The 12,728-nt window shown below is 34.9% G+C and overlaps 1 protein-coding gene across 2 annotated transcripts in view; it reads left to right on the top strand.

Annotated features, from left to right (window-relative positions):
* The window catches only part of LOC128028948 (sister chromatid cohesion protein PDS5 homolog B), a 35,910-nt gene that overhangs the window by 1,486 nt on the left and 21,696 nt on the right, over positions 1–12,728 (top strand). For both annotated transcript variants that reach the window (XM_052616333.1, XM_052616334.1), the window contains exons 2-10: positions 890–1,016; positions 1,959–2,162; positions 2,570–2,656; positions 2,748–2,845; positions 7,232–7,358; positions 8,015–8,095; positions 8,722–8,862; positions 11,444–11,559; positions 11,679–11,773. In XM_052616333.1, coding sequence (XP_052472293.1) covers positions 909–1,016; positions 1,959–2,162; positions 2,570–2,656; positions 2,748–2,845; positions 7,232–7,358; positions 8,015–8,095; positions 8,722–8,862; positions 11,444–11,559; positions 11,679–11,773 — 1,057 coding nt within the window. In that variant the 5' untranslated portion in view covers positions 890–908. The remainder of the gene's footprint in view (positions 1–889; positions 1,017–1,958; positions 2,163–2,569; positions 2,657–2,747; positions 2,846–7,231; positions 7,359–8,014; positions 8,096–8,721; positions 8,863–11,443; positions 11,560–11,678; positions 11,774–12,728) is intronic.

The following is a 12,728-nucleotide window of genomic DNA, read 5'->3' as shown; positions in this document are numbered from 1 at the left end:
ATACTAATTATCAAAAAAACCTACTTTTGTAAATATCTATTTCTACCTGTTATTTTCAGATTATATATATATATATATATATATATATATATATATATATATATATATATATATATATATATATATAAAAATTTGTGAAGGGATATTTTTTAAGTCTGCATGAAATAAAAATTGACCTAATTTTTAAATTAATATTATAGATCTTATTGTGAATGATCCATGCATATAGTGTATTTCTCATTAAAATGTTTATAAATGGATATTTCACGTTTAGAAATTATGTAGAAATATGATAACTCATCAAATATTGATTTTGTTCAATCAAAGCAAAAAAAATACAAGTCCTTAAATACTTCCTGCTCTAATTTCCTGTTGATGAAGTTGAGGTCTTAATTCATTTTTATTGCCGTAGGATTAATTTTGCTGATTAAAACTATGAATTACAGCTGATTATTACTTATTATGCATTCGTTTTAATTAGCATTTTTGTCATGTCTGTTTTGATTGGGCTTGTTATTGTAATTTACTTGTGGGAGTTGTTCTAGATTACTAAACAATAAAACCTCTGTGCACATGAACGAAATTGAAAGTATAGCTTTTGAATTGAAATTTGTCTGTGGCAAAAAGACTGCTCTTTCTAAAATGGGGTTTTTGTCACCGTCAATATTTAACCGTCCAGAGGAAGTGATGTTTTGGCCAGGATCCTGCAGTTTTTGAAGAAGGGGGTGGGGGGGTATAGCCACAGTCAAATCCATATCAAGGGTCCATTGGATAATTTCTTTATCGTCACATTCTTTTCCAAAAGAGTAATTGCTAGAAATTTCTTGTTCATTTGTAAGCATTGTGCGCTGACACAGTGATGTGTTTTTTTTTTTGGACCCGTTTGCAGCGAGCGTTGATTGGAGAGCATGGCTCACTCCAAGAATCGAGCCACGGATGGCAAAATCACCTACCCGCCGGGGGTGAAGGAGATCTCCGATAAGATCTCCAAGGAGGAGATGGTTCGGAGACTGAAGGTGAGAAGAAAAAATTTGTCAATCACCCAAGTTGAAACAGTTTGTTATTAGTGGTGAATGTGTTTTTTTCTTGTTTGTTTTCTATGTAATTACAGTGAATAATGAGTACTGAAGCTTGTCTATACACCTCTTTGGACAGATATAGCCTACAAATTTTCTGATGCCATTAATGAGTAATCAGTGTTATTTAATATTTATGTACAATTGAAATAGCTTTTATTTTATTTTTTTCTGTTTTCATTTTAATTTTTTCTTATTTTATTATAAAGCTTAAATTCAGTTAAGTTTTAGTAATCTTATTTTTTTGGCAAGTTTTTTAGGAACTTTAAAAAAAATAATGAAATTTAAATTTAGCTTTTATTTCTGTGTTAAACAGAAATTATTTAATTTGTTTCGCAACATTTGAGTAATTTTATATTTTTAAAGTATTTATATTTATCTTTACATTTTTGTAATTTTTGAAATTGACTAAAATGTTGTGCATTTTATAGTCTAATATTTATATCTTATTTTATTTGTTAACAAACCAATTATTTTATAGTTTTGGTTTTATTGAACAATATCAAAACTGTCAATAAACAAAAATAATAATTAATTTGTTTTTATTTGTGTTGATTGATCTTTATTTTGTCAGGAATTTTTCTCCTTGGTTATCTTAGCAGTATTTTGCGCAAATATTATAGTGTTTAGTGATTTATTCTTTAAACCTTAGCTGAGATTTTATTACACAGAATGAAATTATAGTTTTTCTGCTCGTATTTCAAGCTGTTTTTACAGCTTGTAGAATCTGTTTCCTCTCTCTGTGGCTTTGTCACTTATGTCTATTTTTAAGTAAGAATGCCAAGTGAAAGTGTGTTTCCCATTAGAGTGTCTTGCATCACACTCTACATGTCAGTTGGATGCGAGGTTGACATACGACTTTATGGTGCTTTTCAAAATCAGATGGTGGTGAAAACCTTCATGGACATGGACCAGGACTCAGAGGAGGAGAAAGAACTCTATCTGAACTTGGCCTTGCATCTCGCCTCAGATTTTTTCCTCAAACACCCAGACAAAGACGTCAGACTACTCGTGGCCTGCTGTCTTGCAGATATATTTCGCATCTATGCCCCTGAAGCACCATACACATCACCCGATAAACTTAAGGTTGGAAAACTCAACGTCTATTGATTTTACTGCAGTGTTAGTTCCATATGTCAGTGAAGAACTATAAATGTTTATATCTTTAATAACATTTTAAATGACTACATTTGATGACTACCATGTTGAGATCACATGACCAGTCTAATACTTTTGAGGCTGTTATGACTCCATTAAGTACAATTGGGTTTTGTTTTTTGGAAAAAAGTTTAATTATATTAGTATGTATTAAAATTGATGCGCTCAAATTTTAAAGGTGATATTTGTGTCTCAGTATTTCTTCACCTTGAACAAAAGACAGCAACTGATCGTGTTGTTCAGCAGAAAATACTAAAATAGCACTGTGGTCTCTCATGCATTGCCTTTACAGGTGCTTAAAATATTTAAACACTCTGCTCTTCTTTTCTACTCAGGATATTTTTATGTTCATAACTCGGCAGCTGAAAGGGCTGGAAGACACCAAGAGTGCCCAGTTTAATCGATATTTTTATCTACTGGAGGTATGGCACTCAACTAAAATAGAAAAGCAAGGTCTAACAATGGTTTTTGAACCAGCAGCTGACCTTGTCTTTTTCCTTTCTGGCTCTCTAGAACATCGCTTGGGTGAAGTCCTACAACATCTGCTTTGAATTGGAGGACAGCAACGAGATCTTTACTCAGCTCTACAGAACGCTGTTCCAAGTGATAAAGTGAGTCTGTTGTTTATGTCTGTCCATTCAAGAGTGCAATACAGACAAAACAAAACATTACTTTTTATATTTTAACTCACACACACACATCTATCTATCCATCTATATTATATATACAATATCACAATAAGTGCAATATCACACTAGTGCAAATGTGATACTCTGCTTATACAACAGTTCATTAAGAAGTTAATATTGTGTTATTTTAGGCCCCGTCCACACGGAGACGCAGCTTACCCCAATCCGATCTTTTTTTTCCTCGTCTCAAGAAATATCCGCGTCCACATGAAACCGCATAATTATGTAGGATACATGCCAGACCAGTATGTGGCGCTGTAATTCTGCCACAGAGATACACTAAAAACAGAGAAGAATACTTGGACTATGCTCATAAACCTTGCGCGTGGTACACAAACGAACATGGAACAATACATTTATTAATCAGTGTTAATGTTAGTTAATAAAAAGACAATCGTTCAGTGTTTGTTCATGTTTTTGTTGCTGTTAGGTGACGTAGAGGTGTCTGACTAGGGGGGAGACGTGGGCTGATGACGTCATCGTTTCAGAAAATATACGGATTAGCCGTCCAGACGAAAATGCAAAGACGGCGTTTTCAAATTTATCCACTCTGGGACCCGGTTTCAAAAAATAGCGGTTTCACCTTGCGAAAAAGCCGGATCCGTGTGGACGAAACGCCTATCCGATAAAAAATTTGTGCGTATTCATAGAAACGCGTTTCCGTGTGGACGGGGCCTAAGACACAATGTTGTCTGTTTTGCTCAATTTTGCCAACCAGAAGATAAAGACAAAGCAGAACTGTCCATCTCCGAGCAACCCACAGCGACGTTTAATTTCTTTATCCACGTTTTGAACGAATTTGGTGAACCATTTGGCGCGTTGAACCATTGGCCTATGCGTTGGCTTTGAAGTGGCAGTGTATGACATCAAAGTACCGCGAAAGCGATTCAAAAGCACAAGGAGTCGTCTGCTCTATAAGCTCACCGATTGGCCTGATGGTGATGATCCACTTCAAGTCCAACAAGCCTAATCTTTCAATGAACCATTCATTAAGAACAATTTACTTCATTCCTGAATGAATCAGCCATTTGAACGAATCAAACTAATGAATAAATAACTCGATGCCTAAATCATTAAGACATTTACCACCACGTACTGGCAGTTGTAGTTTACTATTTAGAGTGTTATTTCATTAAATAATTTTATTATTATTGAAAATATGAAATTAAGAAAATAAATGATTAAAGTTGTAGTTCACCCAACCAAAAATGACAATTCTGTCATTTACTCACATGGTCCAAAAGAGTAGGCTATTTGTAATACATTTTCTCAAACAAAATATTTATTGCTGAACCTACTTTTTGTAATGCCTGATGCTTTAAAGGGGGGGTGAAATGCTCGTTTTCACTCAATATCCTGTTAATCTTGAGTACCTATAGAGTAGTACTGCATCCTTCATAACTCCAAAAAGTCTTTAGTTTTATTATATTCATAAGAGAAAGATAGTCTGTACCGATTTTTTCCGGAAAAACACGAGTGGCTGGAGGCGTGACGTGTGGGCGGAGCTAAAGAATCACGAGCTCCAGTAGGCTTTTGCATTGAGCGCGTCTGGAAGCTGTGACATTACCGTGAGGACAAAACCAACCAAAACAAACCATGGCTAACAGTCAGATTCAGCGTATATTTATGATCCAGAATCAGATCCAGAGGCTGAAATTGAACAAGAGCAGCATCAGCAATCAGTCTCTATGTGGTATGTACTGAAACTGTATATATTTGCTTAGCGGTTTTGGAAAATGACTTAAGTTCCACTTTGTCGTCTTTTTTTTTTTTTAAGCTGTAACGTTACATGTGGAAAGTGCAGTTTGATGACAACATCGCATGTTGTTTACTTGATGTGCTCACGCGCAGATAGCTAAGTTAACAACACAGAGATATTTGAAGCAGTTTTACTCGTGCAGTTTGATGACAACATCGCATGTTGTTTACTTGATGTGCTTACACGCCGATAGCTAAGTTAAGAACACAGAGATATTTGAAGCAGTTTTACTCCCCGCATGCGGTTCCAACACACGATCGTGACCCTTTTTCGTTGGGACTGCATTATCCTTAAGAAATAAACGATGTGCAAATCCAGCATCAAACTGGACCTTGTTTGTAAAACAAGCATCTTCGAAATGCAGGGAACAAACAAAAACACTTGCACAACTCCATTGATGCTCTGTAAAAATAAACTCCATCCACTGGTCCCTTAATGCTGTTTCTCTTTTGGTAATCTGTGCAGGGTTGTCTTGCCCTGGCAACCAAAAACACATTCCTTTTGTGACATTTCGCGACTCTCTCGCTCTGATCAGTGAAGTCTGTTGTGCTCTCAGTGCTGTGCTATACGGGAGCGCGCGCTCTTCCGGCAGACGTGCCCTCAGGACCCATATAAGGAAATTCCGCTCCATCTAACGTCACACGGAGCCATACTCGAAAAAAACTTTCCGAAACTTGTGACAAACCGGAAGTAGTATTTTTGGAACAGAAATACTCCTTCAAACGTACAACTTAATTTTTGAAACTTTGTCCATGTTTAGCATGGGAATCCAACTCTTTAACAGTGTAAAAAACTCAGTATGCATGAAATAGCATTTCATCCCCCTTTAATTAAATTTTTTTTTAATTCAAATTTGATGTGCGATTTAATTCGATTAATTAATGTGCCAGGTTTGATGTAGCCAGGTTAGTTTATTATATCTAAACTAGGGCATCTAAACAGAAATGTCTGTGCCTGTGCACAAATACAATGTGCGATCAGTGCGTCAAGAGCACTCATGCACGCATTATAACGGACTCATGCGTGCTTACTGTACGACTCCTGTATGCCACCGCAATTGTCTTTACTTTGATTGCAGTCTTCATGCATCAAAACTTTACTAGCGAGACTGGTTATCCAGTCGAGAAAATGTAGTTTGCTTCTTATCTGGACATACAGCGGTGGGATGTTGAAATTTTGTTCAGTCTGTATTAGACATCAGTGTTAATTTTGGCAGGCATTTTTGATTTTGTCTTAGTCTTGAGACGAAAATGCTTAATAGTCTTAGTTACATTTTAGTCATTTGAGTCTTTCATAGTTTTAGTCAATGAAAAGTCACAGAAAAAATGTTTGTTAACGAATATTTTTCATCTTCGTTAACTAAATTAACAAATAATGCAAAATATCACTGTAATGAATATGCATGATATTGTTATTGTAGGCACTTCTAAATACCGTGAATAATTATATATCACAAATTATTCAGAATTTGTAATGCATTTTTAAGAATACTATTCCCATCAAGTGGTCAAAATGCACAACACCGCTGTATGCTGCTTGAAAGAGTGTGTTCTCTAATGTAAACACAGCGCATGAGAAGCACATGGGGGAACATGTGAGAGACACGCTGAATGAAAGCACATTCTATCTATGACAGCAGATGACGCTGAACTGCAGAAAATGCAGCCTTTAGCCTGGAAACCCCATAAATAAAGCAACTCCACTACTTTCTAAAACACATTTAAATTAAGGATGTCAAATTTCGATTATTTCCATGATCGAGCTTTGTTTAAATTAACGATCAATTAAACGATCAATCGTTAACAATAATGCTGCAAAATTCATCTATTGCATGCACGCAGTCACCGGCATGACCAGATGTGCAAAAGCCACACACACACACAACGCTTTCTCACTTGAATTAATTAGGTTTTAGTCTGAATAAAATGCTAGTAGCAGGATTATAAAATGAATAGATGTGATTATAATCATTTCAGAAAATAAAGAGAGCGAGCCATACGTTTGAGGGCATTTTTGAGGGCATACGTTTTGCGCTGCACATTAAGTGAACCGCTTACATTGTAATTCATAAATATGAAAATACGGAGTCATATGATCATCAATATTTATAAAGATAAAAGTAAAACTTTTTAATCTATTTTAGACTGGAATTTTTGAGTGATGATTCAAATGAAGTTTATATCACCAAAAATATTGTTGTATGATATGTCCTAATGATTTGTCAGCCTCCTGCTCGCTGATATTAGTTCCCTGCATTCGGTCAGATGACAATGATATCTGCGAATCCCAGGTGGAAACCCTTTATTGCATGTGCGCTATAAAGACTGCACATGGGGGTGATCCATCTCAGCCAGTGATGTTCACTCAGTTGGAAATGTCCTTTATGAGTGGGACACTGCAGCGCTCAGCTCTCATGTGTAAACTGAAAAACATAAAGTATTTCTGTTTTCTCTGCCTCATTACGTTTGATTCCCATCTTCCACTCCTTCACTTTGACTGCCTGATGTTCCTGTGTTTATCATTAATTTTTTTTTTTTTTTTTTTGTTAGCAATGGACACAACCAGAAAGTCCACATGCATATGGTGGATCTCATGAGCTCAATAGTATGTGAGGGCGACTCTGTCTCACAGGAACTCCTGGATACTGTTCTGGTTAACCTGGTCCCAGCACACAAGGTAACGAGAACTCATACACTTCAATTTCACACACACACACACACAAAACAATCCAGGTCATCCAAGGACAATATTAATAAATGTAAAAAAAAAAAAAAAAAAAAAAAAAAAACATACACACACACTTTATTTAGAGAGCAGTTTCTTCAACCGCTTTATAGAGCCAGAGGTATATTATGTACTTATGTTGCATTTTAAGCTCGGCTTATGATAACATGTCTTTAATATTGTACTTAACTTGCATTTCAGAGTCATTTAAGAAGCCATAAAGTCATATAATTGTGCATTACATTTAATGTGGGTGGGACAATGCAGCATTTAGCAGAACTTTAGCCTCCTAGATTTAGTTTGAAGTTAACTTCATATTGTTTTTGTTTAATGCATATGTAAATGCAGTGATTTAACTTTAATTGCATGATTTAAATGATAAAATACTAATTTGTATTTATTTTAGTCAGTACAAAAATACTACCATAATGTGTACTTATTTTTTTTTTTGTTGTTGTTATCCTTTATGTATTTATTTATTCATTTATTGTAAACCAAAACAAGTCTAAACAGGTTTAATTTTATTTAGTGTTCATTTCTTGACACGTGTCATGAGATTTATATAAAACAAAAATTTTAAATTTGAATTTCTCTATCTCGTCTTACAGAACCTCAACAAGCAAGCATACGATCTGGCTAAAGCCTTGCTGAAGAGAACTGCTCAGGCAATAGAGCCATACATTACCAACGTGAGTAAACATGATATATTATAGTCACATTTACATAGAATATACACCCTACCTCTCGACGGCTGTGCCAAAATCAAGCTAACTTACAAAGGTACAAGAAAGGTCTTCTCATTTATTTAAATCGTGAGTAATCCCTAATAAACCTCCATGATTTGACTCCAGACCTTTTGCTTTTGAAAACTCGTTGAGGCTTGCAACATTAACCGGAGATCAAGAGTGCCTTTCCATGCTCATACAGCATGTTGAGCTTAAATATGTTCATCAGTAACACCCGCAGAAGCGTTGAACGCTGTTATGCTATGAATTTTATTCCCTGCAGTGCTCATTAAAAGCACTAGAGATAGTGAGAATAAGTGTGGAGGACAATCCTTCTCAGTAAATCCTAATTTATTTTCTGTTCTGTACAAGCACTCTGTTGTAGATGGCCTCTCCCACCAATATTTGAAGCCACTTACTCTTTAATTTTGATCTAATACCAGCTTTCTAAAACTAATCTTTAATCAACGCTATATGAAATGTTGATGCCAGATGGTTATGCAGTGGGTTTAAAGGGGTGCAGTTTTCCAGTGCCGTGCGGTGGACACTTACAGATGCCAGTGTGTGATGGACAGTTTGGTGTCTCTCAGTTCTTTAACCAGGTGCTGATGCTGGGGAAGACTTCAGTTAGTGATCTGTCAGAACATGTCTTTGACCTAATCCTGGAGCTGTACAACATCGACAGCCATCTACTGCTGTCTGTCCTGCCGCAGCTGGAGTTCAAGCTCAAGGTAAGATGGCTTGGTGATGATACATGGCATTTGGTCGTCTTTAGGGATATTAGAGAAACGTTTTGCCCCTTTGTAAAGAACTCATGATCGATTTAATGACCAAGTTTTTCAGTTTTCCTTCAGTTCGTTTTTCTATTCTCTAAAAATTTTATGTAAATGGTTAGCCTGTTTTATTTGTTTTGGATTTAATTTACTATATTGCATTATTCTTAATTGTATAATAACATTTTATTATTATAATTTTTTGTATTATATTCATTATATCAGCCATTGGCCCTTTTACTCAATACACTAGCCACTAAAAACATGCTTAGCATGTTGTCCCCAGTATCCAAGAGTTGTCTCAGCCTCTGTTTGCAAGATATTGGCATTTAAAAAAAAAAAAACATTTATTTGGTTTTATTTCATTATTACTATTTTTATTATTAGTAGTATTTATTTTTTAAATGTTATGTACTTTGGCTGTCACTAACGATTATCTTGTTGATCGAGTGAGTGATTGGTGAATTATTCTGATGATTAGTCAAGTAATCTGATAATTATAATACATTTTATTTTGAGGTAATCAAAACAGATCTAAGCAAGCAATAGCCTTTAAATTACTTAAAATATATATCATAATAGCAGTGAGGCAATAATAATTGGTTCAGATGGAGTATCAAAAGCAAGTAATCATGGTTTTATTGAATAAAACTGTAAAAATATATAATGTATTATAAACAATAGGACTAACGTACATTATGCATTAAATCAAAGGCCTGCAGAGACCCCAGTGGCCTGACGATTGTTTTTACACTTTACAGAGTGATCTAATCCTTGTTTAATATTGACTAAACTACATTCTTTAATATTTTGCCATTTCTTCACAACATTATGTGGACATCAAAACATGTAACTCAGAGTGAGGGTTTGAGCTCTTATTTTGAAATCGATATGAACAGCAAGCGTATAAAGATAATGATGTATTCTTCTGTGTTGGCGTAGGTTTATAAATTATTTACCTTACAAATCTGATGAAATGGCACACGCTGTGTTTAAATAAACACAAACTCACAACAATATATAGAGATGGAATTTGAGATGCTCCACACATGTAAATGATAGCAGTTTGTGTGGAGCAGCATTTCCTGTAAACGGAGCCACACATACACAACTTACAGACATGTTAATAATTAAAGCGCATTTATCAAATCTGCATCGCAAATATTTAATTGATTCATAGCGTTTGTTAATTCATAATAGTATTAGGCTTTATTATTATTTTTAAATGGGATTAATATATCATGCAGCCTTAGACAGCCAACTAATAATGCATTTCATGGATTTTCGTCTGTGGAATACGTTACTTTCCGGTTACTTGACATGGGCAAAATGCAATCAAAGATTTTTTTTTTTTTTTTATAATCAAATATTCAAATTGAATCCAGGAATCGTTTCATCTCTATTATGTTTGTAATATCAGCCATTGGCCCTTCAGCTTTCTTGGTATTGGCCCTGGCCATAGACAAAACACCAGATGATAGGGTTTTTTTTTTTTTTTTTTTTTTTTTTTTTTTTAAGTGGTTTGAACTTACCCATTGAGGTAATTAAAAACTTGAAATGGATGATAATTGTTTATATTGATACTTGTAACTCCATTTTCTTTTTAAAAAATGGTTTAAAGGCTGAAAAGTGAAGTTTATAGTTTTATAAAACTTTGTTTTTGTGAAAATGTAAACTTTTATCTGAACTGAAAATCAATCTTGTTGCAGTCATTGCAAAATCATAATTTTTATGGTCTGGCAAAAACCATCAATTAATGTTTTTAGGCATATCGGCTGATGAAATGAGTTTATTACTGGACCTCAAGCTATTTTATTTTACCCCTGCTCTAGGACGTCTGTAATAGCTCATGATTAATATCTTATAATAGCATCGAAGCAGTACTTTGTTTATGACATTTTTTGCTTCCTGTGGGGTTGAAAAACCTCTTCAAAACCTTGAGTGTATTAGCTGTGGTCAGAACCTGATGACACACATGGTGTTTTAATGGCCAAATAAATTCTGCCCTTTAGTGACTGACTTTACTTTTCCTGTGTTATGACAATGGAAAACTTGGTTCTGTTGTTTGTGAGTTAACTGAAAGGTAATAGATGCAAATTCTTTCTGCTTAAAAGTTAGGGGTTTCTAATAGATGGATATACCATTCCTGAGCGAAAAGATGCTGACACGCTGCATAAAAATAATTACACTTCAGCCGAGTCAGATTTAATCCAGCATGGCCTGAAAGCATGGTTAGCATTTTTCAAAAACTAGCAAAGGCGATTACTTTCTTTTGTGTTGGCCATGTTATTAAACTTGTATACATTTTGACAAAAGCAGGTTGAGTTTGCAATTTGTGTATGAATGGATGTTATTGGTTTGTTAGGAGCTGCCTGTTCCATGTACCTTATTTAACCTCACAAATTTATTCTTTTGTTTTTCTGCAAAGCACAATGACGATGAGGCTAAATCACCTAAATGGGTTCATTCAATCTTTGTGCTGTAATTAATGGCCACAGGCCTCGCTTTCTGCAATTATATCACCATGTGTGTTTTGTAGAGCAATGATAATGATGAGCGCCTGCAAGTTGTGAAGCTCCTGGCCAAGATGTTTGGTGCGAAGGATTCAGAGCTCGCTTCACAGAACAAACCTCTCTGGCAGTGCTACCTTGGAAGGTACAACTAACGTACAACACGTCCAATTTCCTGTTCTTCTCTACACAAACTGAGAAAAGATTCAACTACTAGATCAAGCTGAAAGATTTTGACCATTTTCATTTTCTGTGGTTTCTTAGGTTTAATGACATCCATGTCCCTGTTCGACTGGAATGTGTTAAGTTTGCCAGCCATTGCTTGATGAACCATCCAGACCTGGCAAAAGATCTCACAGGTACAACTGTTCCCCTTCTTACTTTGACTTCCATTATACTTCACAACTGAGCATAAAAGGCAGCATGAATCTGAAATTGACCTTTACCTTTTTAATACATGTTTTTAGTCTTATTGTGCACTATTCATTGCATCGTTTTAAAGAAAATATATTTATCCTAAATAAAGTAACAAAAATGGCAATTTGCTAGTTATTTAGTTGTTTAGTATAATGCAACCAGTCAAAAGCTTGTTCAGAAGTGGGAGCCTGTGATTTAAGTAAATTGTATTTATATAGCACATTTAAACACAGCATAGCTGACCAAAGTGCTGAACAGAGTATTAAAAAAAAAAAACAATAATAATAAATAAAAATAAAGTAAGAATAAAACAATATGGAAGACAATATACTAAAAAACACAGTACTAAGATTAGATTAAAACGCCTGGGAGAAAAGATGTTTTCAGCCTCTTTTTAAAAATGATAATAGAAGGTGCAAGGCAAATATCCAGTGTCAGCTGATTCCATTAGCGAGGGGCATCAACTGAAAAAGCTCTGTCACCCTTGGTTTTTAAACGTGATCGAGGGGAAATATAAAAGATACTGATCAGCAGAACTTAAGGATCTACTAGATGAATGTGGGATAATAAGATCTTTTAAATAAGAGGGGGCTTGATCATTAAGATCTTTAAAAACAAGCAAAATAATTTTAAACTGAATTCTGAAATGGACTGGTAGCTAATGAAGCGATGTTAAGATCGGGGTGACATGGTCAAATTTCTTTGCTCTCGTTAACATCCTTACAGCTGCATTTTGAACCATCTGGAGGTGAGAAATGGTTGACTGAGGAAGGCCCAAATACAAGGAGTTGCAATAATCTAAACGCAATGTGATAAAAGCATGATTGACCTTCTCCAAATCTTAAAATGACAAGAATGACTTAAGTTTAGAAATAAACCGTAGTTGATAAAAACTAT

Source organism: Carassius gibelio, chromosome A15 (genome assembly GCF_023724105.1).
Source record: "Carassius gibelio isolate Cgi1373 ecotype wild population from Czech Republic chromosome A15, carGib1.2-hapl.c, whole genome shotgun sequence".
In the NCBI taxonomy this organism is placed as follows: domain Eukaryota; kingdom Metazoa; phylum Chordata; class Actinopteri; order Cypriniformes; family Cyprinidae; genus Carassius; species Carassius gibelio.
The sequence above is the reverse complement of the archived record's forward strand: the minus strand, read 5'-3'. Positions and strand labels throughout refer to the sequence as shown.